The 27,260-nt window shown below is 31.5% G+C and overlaps 1 protein-coding gene across 25 annotated transcripts in view; it reads left to right on the top strand.

Moving 5' to 3' along the window:
- LOC143191543 (uncharacterized) overlaps nt 1-26,106 on the top strand; it is a 544,206-nt gene extending 518,100 nt beyond the window's left edge. For 15 of the 25 annotated variants that reach the window (XM_076396802.1, XM_076396901.1, XM_076396868.1 and 12 more), the window contains 18 exons: nt 831-1,010; nt 1,070-1,178; nt 1,345-1,424; nt 7,053-7,161; nt 7,263-7,351; nt 7,413-7,547; nt 9,956-9,982; nt 10,123-10,167; nt 10,273-10,377; nt 10,439-10,483; nt 13,140-13,202; nt 18,667-18,693; nt 18,866-18,919; nt 20,449-20,475; nt 20,603-20,638; nt 20,789-20,923; nt 22,307-22,531; nt 25,480-26,106. In XM_076396802.1, the coding sequence (XP_076252917.1) occupies nt 831-1,010; nt 1,070-1,178; nt 1,345-1,424; nt 7,053-7,161; nt 7,263-7,351; nt 7,413-7,547; nt 9,956-9,982; nt 10,123-10,167; nt 10,273-10,377; nt 10,439-10,483; nt 13,140-13,202; nt 18,667-18,693; nt 18,866-18,919; nt 20,449-20,475; nt 20,603-20,638; nt 20,789-20,923; nt 22,307-22,480 (1,440 nt within the window). In that variant the 3' untranslated portion in view covers nt 22,481-22,531; nt 25,480-26,106. Of the gene's footprint in view, nt 1-830; nt 1,011-1,069; nt 1,179-1,344; nt 1,425-7,052; nt 7,162-7,262; nt 7,352-7,412; nt 7,548-9,955; nt 9,983-10,122; nt 10,168-10,272; nt 10,378-10,438; nt 10,484-13,139; nt 13,203-13,414; nt 13,573-18,666; nt 18,694-18,865; nt 18,920-20,448; nt 20,476-20,602; nt 20,639-20,788; nt 20,924-22,306; nt 22,532-25,479 lie in introns of those variants that run through there. The other 10 variants (XM_076396739.1, XM_076396933.1, XM_076396773.1 and 7 more) reach the window with 10 other exon arrangements.
- Nucleotides 26,107-27,260: the final 1,154 nt, after the last annotated feature.

The raw sequence follows: 27,260 nt of genomic DNA, 5'->3' as shown, positions 1-27,260 counted from the left end.
TTAAAACAAACGTATGAGAACATATGAAAAAAATGAGAACAAATACATTTATTAGTTAGAATTTTTAATGAAATTACCAAGAAGTATCTATTTTATCAAGAAACATGTTAGATCAGAACATGATCAGACTAAAATGATAACTGATTAATATCTGAAATATTATTTTTGCTAAAGAAGTATACTATATTGTAAATGAGTATCACAAAAACCCCAAAGAAAAATTTTAAAGAATCAAAACATTCAGACAGTACAGAATTATTCCCTTGAAAGTGTGGAAATATCAACATTTTTGAATATTACTAGATTCACACCCAATATTGTATAAGAAGTTACCTTCTAGTTTTTACGTTTTTACGATAATTTACCGACTTTGCATATTTGAATATTTTGATAATTTGAATATATATTTTTTTAATTTTAGTACAATTTTCTTGTTATCTGTGTTTATCACAAGCTTGCCCATGAAGACATGCTATTAAAAATATTTATAACTTTTAAAACAAAAAAGAATATTAAATCTTATCCTGTATGTATTTTTGCAATTAAGTAACAAACGCGCTTTCACTTAAGAGATAATAACTCAACTAGTAATAATCTAATAGTTGTAAAATTTTGAGATTAACATATATCAATAAAAATGTATATACATCCTTAATACTTTAATTTTACACTTTAATAGATATAAAAAAGTTTTGAAAAGTCTCAAAATAATGTTTGCCAGTACACTAGTATTTATTCTATAATTTTTTAGATTTCTAAGATACTTTCCTGTCAACTACTACCACTATAAACCAGTAAAACATATCACTAAATATTTTTCTTAATACTAGGGTGAACCGGGAGAACCGGGACCTCCAGGACCACCCGGTCCTTCAGGTTCAGAAGGACCACCGGGACAGGATGGCAGGCAAGGAATGCCTGGAGATCAAGGACCACCAGGCGAACAAGGTGAACCAGGTCCAGTAGGGCCACCTGGACCACCTGGCATGGACGGTATGACAGGACCCAAGGTATGATAAAAGTTTTGTTACAGTTATACTAAAATAATTTATTGTTTCTGGCGATTTAGGGCGATAGAGGAGATAAAGGCGAACGAGGATTAACGACGACAATAGCAGGAGATGTTAAATTCCCGACAGGCATCATCGAAGGACCTCCTGGACCACCCGGACAACCAGGTGAGTTTCTTCATAGATATACGAGAAAACAGGAACGATAATAATTGCGCGAGCATATTAATGATTTGATCCGATTTAATTATGATATAAAACTCTAATGGAAGTGTAATGTATCATCGATCGCGCTATATGAGTTCCGTAGTGATATTCTTCTTTGATGTAAAAGGTGAAAAAGGTGAAGCTGGACCTGTGGGACCTAAGGGAGCCCCTGGCGAAAAGGGCCCGCGCGGCAAAAGGGGTAAAAGGGTAAAGTATATTGACATTTCTATCCCTAAGGCCACAATTCCTCAAAACTGAATTACAGCGACATTATTGTGACCTTAAGTGTTTGGTGATTATAATGGTCGAATATCTAAACACTAACCAGACATATAATAACAAACATCTCTAACCAAACATCAGTGAAATGGTATCCTGGTTCTGGCAAGGGTGATTATCACCATTACAGTTCACCAACACGCTTATCATATAAAGAGCCTTGTATTGTGTTTCGATATTACAATGCCTAAAACCGGTGTCAACAATAATTGGTTCGAGATAATCGTCACAGCTTTGAGGAATTGTCTTCAATTACATCCTAACCACATATCTCATTGCATAGCTTCATACGAAATAAAGTGAAAGGGGATTTTCTAAATTGCATGTTCCCATCTCTGGTGTGTTTTTGTTCCAATTTGCATAATAAACTCGAACTGTAATAGTAAACGTTTTGCATGCAACATATTCTATGCTCAGCTGTGTAGTGGGGCTTTTCTTTTTTTATGTTACTTTGCATTTTGTGTTTTTTTTTTATAAAAGTGCATATACTAACAACTTTTTTAATTAGGATAATATAGCAGATTAAATAACATCACCATTTAATTTAAACGTAGAGTATTATAATTATTTGTTTATTATAGATAACATACACCTCGACTAACAACTTATTGTGTATATATAATTTTAGTTGTATCATCCCTAATATTGGTATTATTTGCTTTTCCTTATTTTGTAAGTATGATTATATTATTATTTTTTTAGTTTTATTTATTTACCCTACGCCGTTCAGATTTCCCCGAAAGCATCGATCATTACAATAGATTTCTTTAATCGTAGGCTTTTTCGTGAAAATCTGAACAATATTGAATGTATTTGTTCCATCCTATCTAGAGAAACCGATCGTTTTTTTTTGGTTTTCTAAAAAATACAGACGTTCAAAACGTATTTTAAACAATAGACATACACGTATATAAAACATGACATATATTTAATTATTCATCAATCTATCTAGTATTTCTTCAAAAGACATAAATTCTTCTCCGATATTTCAATTTTATTTTGCAAAGGACGTACTAATATGACGTCTTTTTAATTATATTACCAGGTTTTCTTCAATGCTCTCTTGTGATTTTCCTTTATAATGGTTTCTGAATAACATCTTTTCATGTTATCAGTCCAAAAGTAACAATCTCTTTGTCCAGTTATTCCCATTGCTACACCTTAGCTGCCCAGTATATTTCCCAATTACCCTTTAACTTGATCATTTGCTCTAAGAAATAAGTTACACTGGTTCTCTTGGATATCTTTGATTCTAAGATAATCTTTTTTAAGAGTGATACATCAAGACCTGCACTAATTTTTTAAATAACTCTTACATAGAGTATCTGGTATTTTATTCAAAAACAAGCTTGAACTTCTTCATTTAAACCAAACCTCCTTCCCGGTAACATTTTTTTGCAGTCACTGAGAACTAGATCTAGACTGTTCAGTTTGACCATCGTTTTCATGGTTGTTTCATTGTTTTGAAAATAACAAATGTTCCATCATTGAAAACTTATCGTCAAAACAACAAAATACCATCACGAAGTCATGAAATCTTTACTTGAATCATTTTAAGGTTCGGACTACTAGATTGTGTTTAGGAATATTAGCACGGACCTTTCTCAGTGATGTGTTAACGTTTATAATACTAAGCATACATTCAAAAGCATTCTTAAATCGAACCTTCACACGTATTTTGAACCTGAAGAATCGCTCTCTATGTTCATTACTTATGGACTCACGTTTCTATTTCTATGTTGTTGAAATTGTTGATATAATCGCTAAATCTGATTTTATTTTGGTTAGTAATCTTCAACAAGTAATAGTTGCAATTCCAAAACTGTAACTTACATTATACAACTGGTAAATATAGACAGATATGTAGATAAGAATATATCTGTTATCACTTTTATACAGCTGTTTTTCCGAAATACCTGAATTTACATATAGTCAACAGATAACAATAATTTAAGCTAAAATCACATCGCAACTCAAAAAATATTATCCATTTTTCCTTTTGTATTGCCCCTTTGTGGTCATATTTGAGTGTGGTCAACATACCTACTCTTATCTGGCTGATAATCTACAATTCACCCAATTCAATTTTATATGTATAACAGCTCTGATCAATTGTTGATACCAATTATAGCAAACAACATGTTCCCGATAGTATATCTCAAAGAAAAAATGTTTTCTTTTATAGCCTGCCCTTTAACATTGATATTATAAAGACTTTCTATCAAGCTTATCAATGTATCCGAGTTTCAAAGTCTGTTGGACCTTTATATCCATACCGGCGTGGTAACCTTGAACCCTTCCTGGATCGCCTACACCAGTAGTTCCTCATATTTTCTCAACTATTTTATTGATAGGTGCTACAATTGTTTCTTACTTACTTTCAACTCACTTTTCCTTTTTTTTTTCATAGAATTTTCGCAGACCTTTTTATGACTATACCAAAAACATAAAACCAATAAAAGCTATTATTTAGTATATATTTTTCCTGATTATTAATTATTTGTGTCTCAATTACCAAACAAGTCAAACAGCACAACCAAACTTATTTGCTCTTGTTGCCTTACTCTGCTTGACTTACTTAAAGCCAAAAGGGGGAAACAGAATCAAATCGAACCGAAAATCGCGCAGGGAAATCTGGAAATTCCATCTCCTCGGTCCAGGGATGCATTAATTAGACTGTCTTAATTAAAAAGTTTTCGGCGAGTATCCGTCTGTTTTAGAAAACTAAATAAAACGGGAAAATTTCAAAGGATGACGATGGCGAATCAACTGAAAAACAAGAAAAGTTTTAGGAAGCTAGAAAAGCCGTTTTGTATATTTCGTTTCGGCGATAGATGTAAAGATGGTGGAGATAGTTCGAAGCTATTATAATGATATATTATTTTAGCTGTACAATGAGTTAAAATAGCTTATCATTTAATTTAATGATATCTAAATTATCCACTATTAATTGGGATTCACTTATTATGTCATTGACATATTGTTGTTATAACACGTTGTCAATTTTGTTAACGTTGTTAATTGGAATAATTGTGAACAATTTTTTAATGAATTCTAAGTAATATTATGAAATATTGCGAACTATATCATTTTTTTCATTGTTCATCAATGATTTTATTTCTCTAAATTTTGTCATAACCTTTGGAATCGACATCTATTGATGTTTACCATGAGATAACTCATTTTCAAGTACCTTCATAAAAATTAAACTGTAAATGTGGTGCTGTTAGTTTGAAAGGATTTTAAACATTTTTAGAGAGAAGAGGTTAAGGCATTTTTCAGGACATCCTGCAACATCTGAGGCTGAATTTCTTCAGTTTCGTGATGAATATTGTCTTCAATATCTTGAATCGTTTGGAGCTTATTCACATACACTTTTTATTTTAAAAAACCCATAATAAAAAGTCTGGTGCTGTTAAATCCAGAGATCTGGCAGGCCATGCTAAATCGCCACTTCGCGAATTTAGTCTTCGTGGAGAAACGTCATTCAATAATTGAATTATTTTCAGTTGAAAGTGATTTTAGTTTTACGACATAAAATATCTCGACTTGGTTCATAGTTTATCCAACATCAGCATTCCTTCCTAAAAATTAAAGTCTGAGGATCTTCATTAAGTCTGAAATTGGAATAGAAATTATTATTTTTTATCACTATATATTATATACATAAACGTTAAAACGCCAGTTACATTTATCCAAATTACTTCTTATTGTGAGTACGTTACGAAATCGAATCTAAATATTCATTAAAATATTTGCGATTCTCTATAATTACATAGTCATAATAATACGTATTAATTAACGTTATGTAAATAAAGCCTAATGATAATGGAAAATATAATTTTGATAATTAACTGTGTCGCCCGTAATGGAATAGACCGGAATAAAAATTATTGCTGTAAAACATTGTTAAAATAATATCCAACGCCATCTTTACACTCAAGCGCCATATTTTAGTTATATTGATTTAATTTATTTAGTTTTTTTCTTAGATATAATACCCAGATATCCCTCATGTATATCAACATCTATTTTGTATTTAGTTTTAATAGTAGTGCCAGTTTGTCTTGTGTATATTCATTCTAATTTATTCGCGTGTTTCCAAAGATTTGTTTTTCATTTACATCAAGAATGTATGATCTTAACCAATCGCCTGTAAAGTGTCCAGTTTAAGTAAAACAGTGTTAATTGAGACATGTCAATTTATTTATTTTATTTTGTTCACTTCAGAGCAGTCTATTTTCCTTTTTAAGCACCTTTTAATATTCTCATCTAATATATTTAATAGTACAAGCAATAGCTATGTAGTAATAACTATAAACATATCAAATATACCTATTTAAATTGTTATTTTAAGAGATTACCCTAAAACATAATGTACACATGGTAGAACGAAAATAATGGGAACATCTTGTAACTTATTTTTCAACATTATCGCCACTAAGAGATTTCCCTCCATTTTTCTTCTCCAAAACAAAGCATCCTTCTGGAGCAAAAATTCTTCTTACGCAAAATTTTTGTATCGAATATGGTGAGCATTTTACTTTCATATTCGCATGATATCCAAAACAGCTGTTGAATCATCATTATTGGTACAAATACGTTAACCCTTTCAGTGTCTTGTTTTGTCGAGTGTTTAGAGTTATATACGATAAGATATATCCCAGCAAGTGTTTATAACTATATACCCGAATTATATTTACCCTAATTTCCAATGACAGGATTTAAGAGCACATCAATGAATATACTGTTCTCATACCATTAAAGCATCACATAACTCTTTTCGAATTTTGATACTGTTAAAGTTATCAACTAGATATACAAAATAGTTCGTTTTGGTCTTTAATAGATTTTACTTTTTTTTTTCTAAATCATCAGTAACTATCATATCATTATAAGTTGTTTTTATGCATTGTCGTTTTTATTAAACTATAAATGGTTTCCTCAGTAGTTTTTTGTTGAAATTCAAAATGTTAATGTTTCACAATTCAAAACAGCTAGTCACAATGCTTATACAAGCCCTTTAATGTCCTATCAGCTGTATTCATCAACTAAAATAAACCTTAGAATTACTACCTATTACCTTAAAATACCCTGATAATTAAGTAACTATTAATAGGTATATGAATGTATTTTTTTTTCAAGAAAGATCACCTATGTATAATAAAATGGAAATTTTTCAGGCGAAAATGATATATGTAATAAAATGCAATTATCTATTTCGAACATAAAAACTCAGTATTAATGAAATTAGTTTTACGGTTTAATTATTTAATTGTATAAATGACGGGACCAACAAAATTTATGGGCGACTATTTAATTATATTCGAATACAAGAAAATTAATAATGTACATTGTTGAAGCGAACACAGCAAAAAACTTGATTAATGAGACTGTATGTGCATGAATTGTGTTTTAATTTAGTTATTTGTTTAGTAATGTATTTAATTGTTTGTTGTACATAAACTTAAGGGAGAACTAAATAGGAATAGATGTTGATAGATCGTCGTGAGTAAGCTGGTATGAAGCTATGTTCTGAAATTGTGGTTTGCATAGGGCCAAGACGGGAGGGCCTTGTCCAGGGGGCCGCCTGGCCTGAAGGGGGATATGGGTGAACCAGGAAGGAAAGGAGAAAAGGGCGATAATGGTTTTAGAGGTTTTCCAGGTATTACGTTCGTTCCAAATCGAAGTCAGCTTTGATTTGTCGGCGTCGTCGAGCTATCTCTGATCTTTTCAGAAAATTAACCGTGTCTGCGTTTATTTCAGGACCGAAAGGTGACATGGGCTTGATGGGGCCCACAGGACTGCCGGGAGCGGCTGGAGAACCTGGACCACAAGGTCCTCCAGGACTTCCTGTAAGATGATAATATCCCGCTGTGGAGGAGCTTGTTCTTAAAATATCATATTTTCTTTCAGGGTTCACTAGGACCCAAGGGAGAAAAAGGAGAGTACGGTGATATCGGACCTCCGGGTCTGATGGGACCACCTGGTTTACCTGGTCCACCAGGTTATCCTGGTCAAAAGGGCGAGAAAGGCGAAAAGGGAGAATCGGTATGTACTTTTTTTTAATTATATGTATATTTTCATATAAAATATGAACTGTTTACATATTATCTGATTCATTTTTGAAAAATTGGTACAATACATATTAAATAAAATGTGTTCCATCTTGCCGATACCGGATTTCTTCACCATGTCGTCTGATAAGTGCGCTGGGTGCGACAGTAACAGTTTCACTCGGTTTAGCAGCTTGTAACAAACTAAGTGTACTTAATGTAGATGTCTCTTCTGTATTAACTCATAATTTTTGGCCTTGGAGCTGTCGTAGTAGATCTATTTTCCATCACGTCACAATACATCACAAAAAACTTTTCTTTCTATCAAACGATGCGACCGCATTGTTGAAACAGTTTGAAATAGCATGGTCAGTAAATTCGTGTGGTAGTTATTTTTCCCCTTTTGAATTTTTCCCATGACTTGTAACTATCTAGAAAAGTTATTTCATCACTTGCTAAGCTGCTTGGAATTTTTTTGAAAATTTCAGCTCAGTTTCCTTGCAATAGGTCTTAAAATTTAGTGTCTTCGAACTCAAAACTGACTATTACGGTATAATGAAGCAGAATCACCACAAGCTTCTAAAAATGTTTAATTCGCTTTGTCAAATCTTTTTGTCAAATTTCCTCCAATCAAACCATAAAATTAACGAATATCGAAAATGCATAACATATTTGAATATATCGTGGTTAACCTTCTGTAACGCTGAAAAACTCAATAATACATAATAGGAAACCATTATATTATTTAGAGAACTATCAAATTTAATATTTAGGTTAGATTATTTAAAGACTTGTTTATATTAATATTTACATACATACAAGCACCTAATAGGAGAATATTGGGAAGAGTTTTCTTAACTCCATTATTATAAAAATATTACTGTGTGAAACTGTCTGGTATCAATCGAAATAAATGATCCCCAAAAGACAATATCTGATAAATACGGAATATGCGCTAGAACATTTCTAAACCTTTAATCGAATATATCATTTTTCTTGCATAATGTTTCGCATTACGCAAGAAATTGAGACGCTATGAGATGAGCATTAATGCGTAATGCTCTTCTCATAGTTTTTTTATTAACTACATCTTACATTAGATATACTAAGTATGTTATAATTACTTTAATTTACAACTTAATTTATTAGTGCTCTTCTGTGGTACTTGCATTAATACGCAAGCAATATACGGGATTAGTGCATCAGTATATATTTCCCAAATTAAAATAAAACAAAATTAAGAATACTAAACACTAAATACACTAATACACTGAACAAATTCATGTGGTTTCGTTCGCTTCAATCTTCTGATTTCCTGCATGTTGTCTAGTAGCTGTATTGCTTCTTCCACGTTGCTATGATTTAGCAACCTTATCTCAAGTTTTACGGCGAAATCTTGGATCACTTCGTACATCCATTTGATTTCGAAGTCATCGTGCAGGTCTCGTTGGTTATGTAGCGATAATTATTGGTAATTAAACTTAGAACTTTGTTTTAGGCGCGTTGGATTACTAGTTAGTTACACCATAGATCGAAATTGGTTTTATGATTGACTTATAAACTAATCTCTTTGATTTTAGGTCAAGTTGAGACTCTCTTCCGACTAACTTGAGTCTAATATGCTCTGCTTTTTCTCTAATATGATATTTTCATTTTAACCTACCATCGAGATGTATTGCGACCTATTTAGCTGAGTGGTTTTTGTGATGAATAGTTAAATTCATTATCTAACTTCTTCTTCATAGAATATCACGTTAATAATACCAAGCAAAATAAGTCGAATTTATTTAAATCAAGAGTCTCTCTACCTTTTCAAGCAAAACGCTGCGGCAAGATTTCGAATATGCTTAATCGTTCTTGCCTGAGATAATGTTCGCTCTCTACGATAATACCTTCGTCGATATTCACCTTTTATCTGGCAGACATGTCCCAACCATTGCATTTTACCTCACTGGATTTGGTCCTCTATTGTACCTATTGTCGTATCTGAACCGAATAATTACGTTTTAATTCGATTTCTCAAAGAAACTTACAAAATTTGCGCAGAGCATCACATATGGAAAACTTCAAGCAAGCCCTAATATCAAAGTCATACAGATATATTGGCAAAAGAAGCCACAGGTACCATCTCAGAGAAGGGAGAGGATATACGGATATATTAATACCAAGTATTTAAACTCCCTCGCTTGCTCTAACAAGATTTACTAAAAAAAATTATTCACACAAATATTTCCCATTGTTTAATTTATTTTTAATTCCTTAATAAAATTGGCCTTAAACTTATAGCATTTACTCAAATTAATGTTTAAACCCAAAGTTTTTTTGACAATATTTATTACCACTTTTTTTTTGTACGGATGTCATTATGAACATTATTAAATATATTTTCTTCTTCTATTTCAGAAATATAAAAAGCTGAGACGGAGACAGGTAAATATTAATTTGATGGTGGTCGCTATATAACTAATTCATCATTATAATAAAGACCAAGGTTCAGGATAATTCCCGACATTATATGATAACGCGTTTCCTTTTTACGGCCGTACCTTTTTTGTATTTTCTCTTTACTGTTCCAGGGAGACAGCGCTGGTGAAGTAATATCAGCGGGAGAAGTAGTAAGTACCGTTACAGATCTGAGTTTAGACAAAATTTTGCTGTAGTCCATCGCAAAAAATATCACACATGGGTCGAAATCAAATAAATCAAACAATTAATTTTAGATCGTAGGTCCACCAGGACCACCAGGTCCAGCCGGATTACCAGGGTTGCAAGGTCCTCCGGGTATCAAAGGTGACCGAGGAATGGACGGCATCAAGGGAGAACCCGTAAGTAACACCACAGACATCATTGTAGAAGAAGTATTTTAAAATAAACGTTTGATTTCAGGGCGAGAAAGGCAGTAAAGGTGATCCAGGACCAATGGGATTACCTGTAAGTTATTCGAAAACAAAACATAACTATTTGCAATTATGATATATCTGTAAAATTTTCATACAACACATTCATTTTTGATAAAATCAGAGGGATAATTTTCTGATCGGAAGTACATCAAAAATTCGCATTTTAACCAGTTAAATTATCTAGCTCTTAATTGCAGTTTATATAATTTCGAGCTTTCCTTTAAAGAACGCAAAGCTCCTATACGGAATATTCTATAATTAAAATCAATTGGTTAGATGCGATATTCTGTTCAAATGCGACCTAGATTTTTTATTTATTTATTTATTTTTTAATATATTTTAAAGTCTCCTTTTACCAACTATGGATTTATCTGGACTGGGCCTAAAGTTTAACGTGGGCTCCGAACCACGGTCCTCAACATTAAGCCTACCGACTGGCGAATGACCAACTTTAGAAATCATCCCAGAAGACATCCGGTCTTACACAGCCTGGTTACTGGCGTGACTGGGATCATTTTCCTTGTCGGATTTTACATTCTTGCCTAGATCATTCACAAATTTTAAACAATCACAAACATAAATTTACGATCATACCCCAGCAGGATTCGAACCCGCGGCTATCGCAACAGTAGGAGGACTGTCCCATCGCCTTTACCACTGCGCCACCAAGCTGGCGAGTTTTATTTTTAAATGCAGTACTGCGAATGGGCAATTTCCTTTTTACCTTTTTGAAATTGATAAAACCTTTTTTACCTTTATCTATTAAAAGACTTTGTTTTTAAAATAATAAGATGTCATTATATAGGTAATGCTTTGATATTTTCAATTTATTCATCAAATATCAGATATTATGTTGAAGATTTCAGAATATATAAATATAGTAGGCTTTTTAGTAGAAATCTTCTATTATAACTATCTGTCAAGTAGTCAGTATATCTCTTTAATTTTCAGACTTCAAGGCTTAGTTACTTTTAATGATCCCTCAATCAAACTGATCTATAATACCAATCTCTCCAATTAATTTTCAGGTCAATTACATAGCCAATAGATCAGTCTTTAATAACCTTAACCATTCTTCAGATTCAAGAAGCACATGTCTGAAATTACTGGATTTTTGAAATTTGTCGTACATTTGTGGTTTCTTCTTCAACAAAATTTGTATCCTCAGCATCAAATGTTCGACAATCTATCAAAGAAATATGTGGTGCGTGGTGCATTGAATTCGACCTGTTTTCTTTGAATAGCCTACTTTGAATTTCTGATTAAGTAGAAGTAAATCATGACCACACACACAACATCGCTATTTTCTGTATCAATTTTTGTTTCTAAAACACTTCTATTCAAGACTATTCACCATACTTTGCTTGTCCTTAACATTTTTAAATGTCGGCTCCAATTTCATTATTGTGTATGACATATTTCAGTAATTTTTTGAATTTACTTATTTTATTTTTGTAAATAGTTTAAAACAGATCTATGGTCAATCCTAGATCCATGTCGACGACTTACATTGCTGGATTTTTTTAATCAAATTTCATCTAAAATTACTAGAAAGAAAGCTAGCGAAATACTGTTCACCCAGCAGATTTTGTATAGAAATACCATTACTATGCATAGTGGTTATTTTTATTTTTTCCTTCCCTATTTCTTGGTATTAGCTGCTTGCATGTATGATCAGTAATATTTATTTGTGGAAATGCGAAACATCAATGAAAACATTGTTAAACTGGATGATTTTAATATTTCTCTACATAAAATAATCAATTTCATTTATAAATATTGAGTTATTCACTGTATACAGATGATAATGAAAGAAGAAGATGAAGAACTTCGTTATTTTTATTGTTTGATTTGAAAAAATCTACTCCCGAAGCCACTCGATCATATCCCAATAATCGATTTGGTTTCAACAATTTAAAGTGATGACAAAGATCTATCTGGAAGGACAAGAAGTTCGAAGAAAACGAGTTTCACATATTAAACGTTAGGCTACTTAACAGTTGTTAAATCAACTTATTGCAATTGTATTGTTGTGGCACAGAGGAAAGGTCATCTTCCTTCATGACAATTCTCGAAGACATATTCCAAAAATTATACGGGGAATACCATGCCCAACAATTCATCAAATATAGCACATATTATCACTTATTTAGATCAATACAGCATGATTTCGCTGAAACACAATTTTGAAATAGCGAAAAAGTGCAAAAATTTATTTTTTAATTGAATGGTGCATTATCAAACCATTAGTCTTTCGACACAGTAATGCCATGTTACCAAAAAGAGGGGACAAATGTGTAGAAAGTTATTTGAAATTTTGATCGCTTTATATTGTACAATTTTTTCGCAATAAATATCTTTATAACTTAAAAAAATTATTAAAATACATGCAAACAACCAATAGCATTAACAACATAGGGAATGATTTCTTTCGCTATATAATTTTTCAACATTAAACTTTTGAAGCGCCACTCCACACTCTCAAACTCAGTCTCTTTTCTGAATAATTTGAAATTGACGCCATCTATTAAGGAAAACATCACGAACTTTTTTCATCACCCAATATATCTGAATACTTATCTAAAAATGCATAGCCTCTATAGAAAATTGAATTCTAATAAAAACAAATAGTAGTTTATTAGTGCAAGTGTTTGAATTGTCGTAATTAATTAAATTTAATCGTACAGGGTCCCATGGGACTTCGAGGAGAGAGCGGTAGGCCGGGAGAATATGGAAAACCAGGTCCCATGGTAAGGAAAACATACTATAACTAGACCAAGCGGCGTTGCCAAATATTCAGTCACCTAACAACAAATAATTAACCAGTCTTACTTAACACAAAAAACACTACCTGGACAGCAAAATATATCCGTTTGTTATGTGATTGGTCGAATGATGTACTAGTGTTCGTTGGGCTTTGTTTCTGAGTTGTTATCGATTGAAACTAACGGAGATATTTTAGGAGGACAATAAGTAGTAGCTGGAGGGTGCGGATGTGAAGGGTTTGCTCGCAGAATCTTCGAATGAAAACGAGACGGATCCGATACGCACACCCGCAGCTTTTGTATAAAATTAAGGACAGATGTACTTTTGTATTCTAATAATCCGACAAAAATAAAAAATGCGACAGATCTATTAAGAGAATAAAAAAACAACATCAACAACAAACTAACGCTGTATGTATTCGCTATTGTTTTATTTATTTTTTTAGCGGTAAATATTTAAATTGTATAAGACGAGTTTTTAGGTACAACGAACCGAGCGGTTGCATTTTCCTTTGAATTTCGTTGTTTGTTTTCGATAGTTTCGATGTTCGTTGTAGCTAAAAACCCCCTATATATTATGCCAGATGAAGAAACAGTTTCAAAACAAACGTCCATTCTAGTACTTACAATTTTAAGATTAGCAGCAGTTCATTTTTTGTTTTGGTTTCTCTAATAACAATATTACGAAAACTTCCTCCATAAAAGTAAGAAGATTAAAACATGATGAAATAATCTCATCCTTGCCTGTATCAACACATTGTTATCTTTATAGTTGACCTGGTTCTTTTTTACGGCATATTACATTAAACATTCATTCAGCCCTTAATAATGATAAAACATTTTCAAAAATAGGATAAAAATTGTTTAGTATTGATGATATGATACGGAGTGCATATCAGAAAAAACAATTTCGAAAATCCTTGCGAATATTTTGACTTATTTGAGTACATTTTTAGTATTATTTGTAGTATTAGACTAATAAATTTCGTTCAATCATCATTCATCTTTATATCAAGACCTCCAATATGAAGAACATGAACCTTCCATAAAAGTAATCAGTTTTGCCCGCATATATGTTAAATACATGGCATTATTCTAAATATATTAGTTCATTGTGCTTTTGATTTTCTCGCATAGTTAACAATTATTTAAGAACACTTTTAAAATCTTGTGAATTGAAGCTCTAGCACCCTTTTGTTGCACTATCATTGTCTACAGCATCACACAACTCTTGCTCAATAGACAAGATCGCCAGATTGGTTAATATTAAGGCACTTATTATTGATCTTAAATATTTTTTGAATAATCTCAATTTTGAAAAACCTCATTAACAGCATTACTTATTGCATTTTTTAATTATACTCAGGAAATTATAATATAAGATAGAATGTATTTCAGCTTGAATTTCGTCGTAAATTTTAATTATTCAAATGAATTTATTTTCGTTGCCTGTGGCAAAAATGCAAGTCGACCGTCGAAATCGTTCTAGCTTGAATATAAACAGACGTCTAATGAAGATTATATTTAGTGTAATCCAAATCTAGTAATATAGCAGACGTTATCTGCTGAAAACGTTCACGATAATGATTCTATCTAACGAGGAAAAGAGCTTCCATCTCAACTCATTTTACAAGATAAGTTAGCATTTCTGAGCCAGTCAACAGTAATCTTCCTTTTTGTTATACGCTTCTGCGGTTTCATAGAAATGCTAAGTTCTTCACTCATATTTTTTTATAACTTAGAACGCTGTCTCCTCTTGTTTCTCTAATAGTACCGTCAGCAAGGTATTATTGGTGCACCTGTTGCACTCCACTTCGCGTCTTGAACCAAAAAGGGTTCAACATTTGCCTGTAGCGACTGTCAACAATGTGTGGATATGGCAGAAAGTGAAAACCACATTTTAATGCGCTGAAAAAATCTACTAAACTCGTCTCAAGTGAGACAGCATGTATGATTCGAATTTATTTCTTTAATACTTTTCTGAACTTCTGAATACCTTCCAGTTATAAAAGAAGTATTATCATATGCTTGGCTTCTACAGTTGCTATATCGAGGCCATCAGCTTCAAACTTGCTCAAAATCATCTTTGAAATTCCTTCGGCAGTTTTGTCTTTTGTCCCAATGAAATCTATAAAAGATTCCACTACTTACATTTCAATTTTCAATCATTACGTATCTTATATTCGAATTCGTATCTGAATATATTCGAATAATACTTAGCCGAGCTGGAGAACTTTATTTCAAAAAATTCGCACAATTTCGTTTAATTTATTTATTCGTTTTATTGTTATAATTTATTATACACTATTATTAAACTGTGTAATGGAGAAACTGTAGTTCCGTTACTCCACTGACTCCACTACTCAACCACTTTAACAATAAACAACAACAAAATTATGTTCAACCTAATTGATTCACCCTTTATTGATTATCCATCGAATTCGAATCCCCGGACACCAGAGAAACTGATAACTCGTCATCAACAACGATGAAACCAAAACAAAAAATAACGATCTACCCTTCGCGCTCTAATATAATCCATTGTAAATATCCCTGTGTCCATTAAAAGTAGCATTCGTCAAAATCACACCCAGTAGGCTTGGAAAAACAAGTTTTTGTTTCCCTGCCATACTACGTCGTTTTCGTTTTATTAGATAAATATATTTTGTAATAACGTCTGGGCGAAGGTTAGATCGACAAAAACTATAAAATATAATAAGTTTACTTAAAAAGAACACACGCTATTATTTAGGAATATACATAAAACGAAATGACGTTATTGTACTTGTATAATTTATTATCGTATTTGTAAAAATTAAACATATGTTTTGTTTCGTTTGTTTCCGTCAAATGTGGGGTTTTGTGACACATTGTAAAGTAAAAGATTAACATTTTTTAAATAATAGGTTATAACTATTTATACAAATTATTAAATGTGACTGATTTTTATAGAATTAATAAAATAATAGAAGTGTTATCGGTTACAAGTAAAGGACGAACGTTTAAGTATTACTTTTGAGTTAGAGTAACGTCAAATGCGGAAGGAATGTAATATTTAAACTTCGGCCGTTACGTTGTGAGCAAGAGGATAAAAAACCAAGTAAAAATAACAATAAAAAATAATTGTAAATTATTATTATTTTAATATTTAATAATCTGCTGTATTATTCCAACTCCACAAACATCAAATAAATGTTTATGCATGTGTGGAAATATCAACAGGTTTTATTTCTTTATATTTGTACTTAGGAACTATTTTTCCTATTTATTTATTTTTTCTCATTTTATACTGAAAGTATTTCAATAAGATTCTTTCAAAATAGATCATCATCTGCGATCTTGTTAGCGAATTTACAATATTATTTTACTTCACGATGTTTTCCTTTAAATATATTCAAATAAATTTGATTAATTTTAACAAATTTACGACCATGCCCCAGCAGGACTCGAACCCTCGACTATCGCAACAGTAAGTGAACCGTCCTGTCACCTTTACCATTGCGCCAACCAAGCAGACAAATTTGAATGTTGGTTAATTAAATTCCGATTGGAATAATAGTAACAAGCCATATCGATTAATACGACGTTAATTAAACGAAAAGTTGCATTAATGGTAAGCAAGCCATATATCGACATGTTTGCCACTTTCCACATCTCTAGTAATTTATGGGAGATAATAAATCATGTGTTACCATAAATACAGTGGAAGAATTTATAATGCGTTGGAAAAGAATATTTACGTAAACATAAATATCGTTGCTGTCCATCTTCATTTGCTTTAATGTCTTTTATGCATACAGCAGTACAAAAAAATTTTTATCATCTGTAATCTTAATTAATAAGTTAGTAACATTTTTTACCAATAGATCAGTATAAGTAATAAATAATTGAGACATTTTTATATCACCCATCTGACAAGGACCAGCTACTAATGAGTTAAAAACAATAAAATCTATAAGTAGAAAGATAGAACTGAATTTAGAAAAGTTACTGTCAGTTCTGTATTTATATTACTACTAGACGTTCATTTCGTACATGTAAAAGTGACAATAAAAAGCTGCTGTTACCAATTAACCAAAGAAAACAAACTGTAAGTCTTATAATACTGAATAATTTGATAAGTAAGCATCACTTAACTTCCATTACGATAAGTACAGATATCCTAGAGAATGCGTGGAGAATAGAACTTCAGTTATTTGGATAAAAATTTTATCGAAATGTATCATATAGTCCAGATATTTCTCGACTTGATTATTTATATTTAGCTGTCTTTTTAATCGGTTCTATTCTGAAGAAAATATCAATCGTGGCTTGTTACTATTTAATTTTTGTTCCTTACATTTTAGTTTCTTGTTTAGACCAACTAGGTTTATTTTATGTAGCAATATTTATCTAAAGTCAGCTTTTTTAATACTATAGTTTGTTACTATTTTGTCTCTAACATTTCAATTGACAATTATCTGATTCATTTTATCAATTTAACAACAAAATTTATTATTAATAATGTTTCACCATTTTTTACTATGTTGGATATATTATTTCAATTCCTACTAAATTTTTAAACCAAAATTATATTAAATTTTACATATTTATGAACTATTCCTTGCTTTCCATTACTTTAATATATGTAACATTTATTTTAGCTTATCTTATTGAAATACTTTTCCTTATATGTTTTATTTTATATTGATGTAAATTACGTCAATATTGGTTCCTCAGGTTTGGCAGAACAATAATTTTGGTTTTGTGCATTTTACTGAAAATTCTCCGAAAACTCACAAAACTAAAAGTGTTTTATTGAAACACTGAAGTGAAATGAAATCGTAAATTAATATAGTTCTCTTGTTATATCCATTACTATAACCTGTGTTAAAATAATGGATAATATATACGAATCTCACTATAATTACAGAAAAGTATTTTTGAAAAAATTTACACCAGAAGTGATAAGATAAAAAATCGGATTAAGAAAAGTAAACAAACAGAAAATTCTAGATCACATATTATTATAAGTAATTTATAAAATTGAAAAATAAAATAGTAATTTTGTAAAGTCAACTTATTATATCAATTTACGATTTATGTAAAACTTTATAAGAAATCGATTCTATTATTTAAAATCTTAAGCACTATTAACTCCCTTTCACTATCTGTCTCACTCAATTTTAACACAGCATGGTTTGCTACATAACCAGCATTTGTTTCTCGCCCTTTCTCTCTTTCTCTCTCTAACAATTCCTTATACTCACAACTTATACAACACACGTTCTATACGAGTTTGCTAGATAGAGACGATCCGATCCAGAGCATGACAGATTTTTACACTGAAATTGTGAGCATCATGTCACCGTTATGATTTGTGAGATAATTTTCCGGATCATTTTCATTCATCTAGTTTTAAATTTTGCTCACGTTTCACATCCTATTTCTTAGATATTTTTCTTCACAGGGTCCTCCCGGTCTTGACGGTATGAAAGTAAGTATTGTTTAGTATCTCTCCTCTCTATTATATAACAGTAACAACAATAACGTAGAAAACACTTTTTGTTTGGATTATTTAAAAAGAAAAAAAAACATTGAGCTAAATTCTTTATATATAATTTTTGGCAAATATCGATAAATGTCCTAATGAAAACCTGGTCTATCAGGGAGCACAAGGAGAGCCAGGAAGCAAGGGAGAACGCGGGGATCCAGGATTACCAGTAAGTGTATTAATTTAAATAAAAATTAATTAACACGACGATTTCTCTTAGTTTGAGAATACTCACAGTAAATTTTATTAAACTACTTATTATTAGAAAAGCTAATTCCAATTTTCTGAGAATATTAAGGATCGTGAATTAATTATAAAGGATATTTATAAACATTTAATAATATTCTTTTTCTGAGGCTCATCACAAGTTTTTTCATATCTATGACAAAACTATACCAAAAATAAAATCTTCTAAATGTTCGTAGTATAGTAAAATCGTCAAAAATTCAAGCCCCTCTAAATTAATTCACAATCATAGTTTATGGTAACTTTGTGGTAACAAGAGGTTGAGTTGACAAGAAAGTATTTCCAGTGTTATACGTATAGTTTCAGAAGACTGTCGATTATTTTTAATTAGGTTTCACTAAAAAGGACTAAAATATTCAGTATATTTTACTATTTATTTTTCTTTTGTAATAATAATTTATTAAACGTATAGAGTAAAAAAGTATATATAACCACTGAAGAAACGATGAAAGGAATATACGTGATCGTTGTTCCATCTAGGCAGATTGGAGTTGTAGTTAAATTATTTGTGAGCATCAATGGTACCTTGGACCACCAGTTGATCTTTGATGATTTTTTTGCCTAAATTTTAGATGTAGCCTGTAGAAAATGGCCTCAATTGCAAGCTTCTGGTCAAATTACAGAAGACTAGGTTAATTGACAATTCAGTAGGCCTTTGGTAGTCTTACACTCTGGACTGCGATGTTTATTCCAGGAATCCACAGACTAGACATAATTTTCAAAGACATGGATATTTCCTAATTCTAATAGTTTAGAGAACCAGAGAACTTTGAACAACTTAAATCCACCTTAGATTTTGAACTGCGATGCTTTTGCCTCTACTCCACCAAAATGTGTTAAGTAATACTTCAAGTAACAGCTAAAGAATTGCCAATTCGATGTCTTCTTTTCTTGATAACTTATGATGTCCTCAGAATTCAAATGATTGCTCCAATTGTCAAACGTGTAGGGTTTAAAACAAAAACTTTTAATTTACTCGAAAACTATTTTATTTGAACGGAATTATATAACGAAACCCACCTACTTCTTATCTTAATACTCCAGAATAGTTAACCTAGGGGTAGCTAGTAACACATTACCATTGTTTTCTTCTTCTCCTCCAGATCTCCTATCAAAATTTGGAAATATCCATAATTTTTGAAAAAAATATCGAAATTTTTTTGAGTGATATATCTATATTTTCGATAGTTTATTTTATATCTATTTTTCTGTTTTTTTCAAAAGAAAGATATTTCTTAAACATATTTTTTTTTAATTATGTTAACTAAACTTTTAATACTGGTAGTTAATCTTAAAAGTTTGAAACTATTTCTGAACATCAGCAAAACATCATAAGACCGCAATTACTTTCTTGACAACTCAACAAAATACTAAATGCATTTTTATAACTAATTATTAATTATTGTATATATTTAATGCTCTACTAACATTTGGTTTTTTGCTCTATTTTAGGGAACCGATGGGATACCTGGTCAAGAGGTACTAACATTATAACCATCTCATTTGCATTCTTACGCTTTAGAAAGCTTCCTGCAATATCAAGCATGCTTACGTATCTAATATTATATAGTAATATTTTATTATAATTTTGCGTTTGATATTTTAGGGTCCCAAAGGTGACAAGGGCTATAAAGGCGATGCAGTAAGTATATCATAAGTAGTACTTTGGATCAATTAAAATATTTGAGTTGTTAACTGATAAAATAAATAATAAATAGACCTTCATTTCATTTTTAATGAAAGTTGTGAAGTGTCTGCATCCAAAAAATAATATCTCCATCTTCTAATCTAGGGTCCGATAGGGAAAAGAGGAAGAAAAGGGGATAAAGGTGATAAAGGAGATCAAGGCGTACCTGGTCTGGATGCACCGTGTCCCCTGGGAGCTGACGGATTACCTTTACCTGGATGTGGATGGAGACCACCAAAAGTATGTAAAATATTTGACATGTACAAGTATTTAATATTAATAATAACGAAATAACACATTGTTTAAAATGTTCCCAGTCAAGACATAAATTGTACCTGTATGAAAACTATAGGTGACATTTTTATGAAAACAAAAATACTATAGGTGCTTGTATGCATTTTGATCATTTTTCATATTTAAAAGGCACTTTTTTTATTAATCTCTTAGAATTGCAACAATCTACCCATGGACATTATTATATGATTTCCGTTATATAACTATCCTGACATGTAGAAGATCGCTTCAGTAAGTGATCTGCTGTACAACTTATAATCCAAATCTTATTCTAGATACTGTTCTTATTCTAAAGTATATCCTAACTTATTCTGAAGACTATTCTAACTTATTAGATTAACTAGAGATTATTAAATCTCACTCTAGGTGTCTATTATTCAGTTGGTATAGTAGTTTGCGTTTGAGCCTACGCACTACACCTCATCGTTAGTTTATATTAATAGTCTTTCAGAGTACTTAAAATCACACTGAATCAGTTTGTTGGAGACTTAATATAGATAGCTATGTTAGATTTGCTAGTAGTACCCCACAGTTCAATACCATAGGTCCAAATGGGCCTAAATATTGACTTATACAGCAAAACTTTATTATCTAATGATAATTTAAATTTAGGCCTAGCAGCTAATACATTTGGTTTAGGTTAAGGCCAAACTGTTTGCGTTTTGTCACTATATGTTTTTCCATGTCAAACGTCAAACAAAATGTATTCCCAGATATTTAACGTTGTCTTCTTGTGAAAGTTCCTAATTATTCAGATAACTATTTCTTATTCAAATCTGACTATGCCATTACATTTTACAGTTAGATTATATTGTTTAATAGTTGTTTACATCAATACTTCATATTTTCACCAATAGATATCGCTGATCAAGAAACATGTAAGCACCTAATACTATTCTGATGTAAAACTAGGTTCACCAAAATGTTTTCATTACTTAGGCTGGAAATGTTTTAGTTAATTTGTTAAATATTTGAAAACTAATAATGTAAACTAATAAATATTCAAATATTTGACGAAATTCCAAATAACTGCATAAACACATTATTTAATATACAGCAAATTGCTAATATTTTTTCATATAAAACATCATAGAACCTTGAATATAACTTCACCATTACTTTGTGTAAAATTTAATGTTCTAATCAACAAAATATCCATTCTGTAGATAAATATCACCGTAAATTAATATAAACTTCTAAAAAACAGCGAAATATTATTCAAGACTCCAATATTTGAATACATTAACTTTTTAAACAATTAATGATATATTTATTACTCACTGTGTGTTGTTTGATAACTTACTAACCGTTTTACTAAAACAAACGTAGGACTTATCTCGACCAATACCTTCACCATCGCCCGTACCCATCAGTCCCGAGCTGGACACCGAGGAGCCGGTAGAGGACGGCCTGGAAGACTATGAAGACCCGGAGGGCGAGGACGACTACGAAGACTACCCCGAGCAGAACCAAGCCCTGCCGGTATCAGCGTCGGCCATTTAACATTTGCTTTTATTTTTGGTTATTTTTGTTTGCGTGCAAATGGGTTTTGTGGTAGGTTTTAACCATTAATATTTAACAAACTATTATGCGTAACAACAATATTGGATTTTTTTATTTATTGTCCTGAAAATGTTGTCGATTTTGTATTGGATTTATTTTTATCAATTTACTGGATTTCACTTATCTGGTAAATTTTCTCCATCAATAACAGTAGCTATTTCATCGATTTTCGGCGAATAAAACCTCCACGCTCATCGATAGATGTTTTATCAGGTCTGATGACGATATTACGGCTGCCAAATGAAATCAGACATAATAGCACTTTGACTAAATCGTTGTTTTGATGAAGAAACGTTTGTAGACAGTAATTCGTTTCACCGTTGGATTGTGAACATTCAATTCCGAATCCCTATTATCCTAAATTTGTACGAATTAAACTATCTCCATGTTGCTGCCTCTGCAATTGTTTAAGGCTTGTTAACTCATTTTTAATACAAATTTTAATACACCAAATGACATCATTTGCAGAAAACTATTGTATTTTTAAATGTTGACCAAAAATTAATCAGAAATTGTGTGTAATTGATCTAGTGGTGGGACTAATTGTGGCAATTTTACTTTCCTATCAACAGAATATAACCCCAGTAGACTCACCGCTGTATTTTAATGCCTTACAATGTTTACGCACGATTTTTCCTCAATTGCAACTGATTTGTTGGTACCATAATCTATTTCTAGATCGCAGTGGAACGCTGTTCATTCCTGATTCACAGGAGCACTGCATTTGCGAAATCGGTGGATTCATTATGTGTTGCTCGATGTTATTGTGTTTGATTTGCACGAACTCATTGCATTCCAGGCCTAACCACTTAATTTCCAGCGACTCTCGAATATAATTGTGACACACATACTATTAGTACGTGAAGTAACTCACGAAATCAGTCAAACTTCAATGTCATTAAACGTAAGTCAGGTCGTCTTCTCCTTGTCATAATTTCTAATAAAATCTGTCTCAACTTGTTGCCTACGTGTCGTATTATTTTATTTTATTTATTTTGATTTAACATCGAATTTTTAAGGAACTCATCACTTGGCTAATGATTTAGAACACACTGCTCTTGTCATCATAATATTGTGATATAAACCATAAGTTCTTAACTGAGAATAAAGCTACCTAAGTATTAATATATTTAAAAAAATTAAACTCTACTTGACAATTTTGGTCTTTTTTTATTAATCTCTTAGAACGTCAATAGTCTGCCCGTGGGCAATAAGTATTATTAAATGATTTCAGTTATATAATATAACTATCCTGACCTGTATATGGTCACTTCAGTAGTAATCTACTGTACAACTTATAGTCTAAATCTTATTCTAGATACTATTCTAACTAGAACTTATTCTAAAGACTATTGTAACTTATTCTTGACATCATTAAATCTCACTCTACGTGTCTATTAATCAGTTCGTTTGAACCTATTCACTACACTGCCATCGCGCACATTTAACTGGTTGGCAGGTGTATTGGGTTGCACCAACAGTCTTACAGAGTACTTCGCACTAACACTTCGAATCATACTCGTTATGGGTTCTAAGGGGATATCGCGCTGAATCAGTTTGTTGGACACGTAATATGGGGCATCGACGATGACTCGCCGCACTTTATTCTGGAACCTCTGGAGTATATCTATGTTGGATTTGCTAGTAGTACACCACAGTTCAATACCATATGTCCAAATGGGCCGGAGTATTGACTTATACAGCAAAACTACTAATGATAATTTAGATTTACGCCTATACATTTGGTTTAATTTAAGCCCAAGCTATTTGTGTTTTGCCACTATATGTTCTCCATGTCAAACGTCGATCAAAATGCATTCCCAGATATTTAACGTTGTCTGTTTGCGGAAGTTCATGATTACTCAATTTTACTGAGGGACATGTTCTTCTACAAAGCGTGAATGTCACAACCCATGTAACATTCATTTTTGACATTCATACAGATTTTGTCTCATTTACTTGATACTCCACGTTTTCAACCACAATTTAACCTTGTTAAGATGAAGTTGGAGGTGTCTTGTGGCTGATGTTGGTTCCTCGTGTGATGATAAAGCCAATTTTGGTTTTAACTTATAAAAATATTCTGAGAACATTAAATCAATTTTTATTGCCAAGTTTATTTGGCAAAAAAGTTTGGGTTATATCGATCTACACACTGCGACAAAGTTTTAGGACATTGCATATTGTTCAGTTCAACTCTAAATACAAATTCATATTTAGCTTTTGGATTTTACTATTCATGTAGACATTACAATGAGACAGCTATTAGAACAATCATTTACAATCTATAAGGAAACAATAGATTTTGCGCTCGGAAGACTCGACAAAACTGTAGCACAGTTTGATAAAATTAAGAACTAATCAATATTTTAACTTTTATTTCAATAATGAGTATATCCTCCTCTAGTTTATACAACTTCAATCAATCATATTTCATATCATTTTTAATGTAATTTCGACCTAACTTTTTCCACTCATCTTGAATAGCATTTTTTGTTAAAATGTTGTTAAATTTAAGTACATAACATGTGCTAACTTACCCCAACAATTTTCAATAAGGGGATTCAAATCAACGAATCGCGCTTACTATTCTAAAATTTGAATATCGGGTTCTGATACTGATGTTATTCGACCAATTTAATGTAACTCATACTATTAATATTCCCAAAAATTAACTTTCCTCTCGTCTTTCCTTCCGAATCTATAGAAGTCCAACATATGATATACCCAACTTCTTTCACTCAACTATCTGCGACTTTGTGAATGAATGATTTTTAATTACTAAAATTATTTCGCCACAACCTTATACTATTATTACTCTACAACCACCGAATATTTTTATACAGTACCTCCATTGAAAAACCGACAATATTTTCAGGACAATATAATTGAAAAAGTTTTATCCCATTAATTAATTTTGCTCTTTTATCTCTTTTCAGAATTAATGAATGAAATTGGTGCAGTGAATCAATGACGTACTTATGACGTGAACAGTGTAACAGTGATCTGAACCATCGTTGTAAATAATTCGATTTTCCCCTTTTTCCATTGGATCCGACTAATTTTCATTACATTAGATTGTAGTTTTATTTAAGCCGATATTTTATTTCATCCTTATTGTAAAGGAAATGTTATTGTTGTACATATTTCCATATATATATTTATATATAATTATAACATTTTTATAGTTAAATGATATATTTAGTAATAACTATAATGATAATAATAATATAGAACTGATAATTGGTAGGAAACAATGAGATAATTTATAAGTAATGTAATCTAATCGTTATAACGTTGATAATAATAATAATAATAATAATGTCTTACTGTAAATCGGACTTGAAAATTATTCTATAGTTATACGCCTCAATAATCCATGTTCTAATACTAATAATAATGTGACAAAAAAAAATGGTTCTAATGTCGTAGCTAAATATATTAACAAAAATTGACGTATTCTGTATTGGACATATCCAATTATCTTCCATTAGTATTCTTCCCACGTTGTACAAATTGTATAATACTCAATTGTTCTAAATATATATATATATTAATGTTTTACAAAAGCAAGTGGTTTTATTTATAATATTAATAAATGATACAAGTTTTCAGAATTGTTATTTTAATTGTTATTGCAACGCAAAAATGTACTTTGTAATATGTATGTTTCTAAATAGGTTAGGAAAAATAGCTTATTTATGGTATATAGTTTTGGGCGTTTAATTTATAAATATATATATAGATATTCATTAACGATTCATTAAGTAAATTTTGAAGAATTATACCACAATTTTTGACTACTACAACTCTTTAGGCTATCCCAAATATATCCATGCCGAATTCTAATGTTGGCAATGGGTGGGTACCATGCGGTTTCGTATATAAAATGTGGCCTTTTTCCGGCGATTTCATCCTTCAAACGGTTCAATAACGCTATGTAATGGTCGCTGTTGATGGTCCTTCATTTTTCAAGGTAGTCAATGAAAATCATTCCGTGCGCATCCCAAAAATGCAGACACTATAACCTTGCCAGCCTACTGTTGCGTTTTCCCACGCTTTGGAGCGGGTTTATCATATGCAGTCCACTCGGATGACTGTCGATTGGAGTTCGCAGTGAAATGATGGACCTATGTTTCATCCATTGTCACATATCGATGCAAAAACTCGGGTTTATTGCGCTTGATCAACTTCAAACACTGCTTCGAATCATCAACTCGTCGTTGTTTTTGACCAAAAGCGAGCTCGCGCGACACCCACTTTGCACAGAGCTTTCTTATACCCAAATATTCGGAACGATATGATGTACACTTTCAAATGATATATTTATAGTGTCTGCTATTTCATTCAATTTCAATTTCCCGTCATTCAAAATCATTTTGTGGATTTTCCTCCACTGCGTTCATCGGTGCTCATTTCAGCACGTCAAAACTGAGTATACCAATCCTTGGTAGTTGATTTTCCTGGAGCAGTATCCGGAAACTCGGAATCAAGCCAAGTTTTTGCTTCAAATGTATTTTTTCCCTTCAAAAAACAATATTTTATCAACACGTGAAATTTGTTTTTATCCATTTTTTTTCACAATAACAAAAGTTGGTTCACTCAAAATGCTATAATTCACAAACTAATGATCCGGCAGGTGTCAAATTTATACACGCATATTTTAAGAGTTAGGACTAAGTAAAAAACATACTAACTACATTAACTACGCTAACAGGAA

Source organism: Rhynchophorus ferrugineus, unplaced genomic scaffold, assembly GCF_030347505.1.
Source record: "Rhynchophorus ferrugineus isolate W39M unplaced genomic scaffold, kcgeb_rfMv2 rfM1, whole genome shotgun sequence".
NCBI lineage: Eukaryota > Metazoa > Arthropoda > Insecta > Coleoptera > Curculionidae > Rhynchophorus > Rhynchophorus ferrugineus.
The sequence above is the reverse complement of the archived record's forward strand: the minus strand, read 5'-3'. Positions and strand labels throughout refer to the sequence as shown.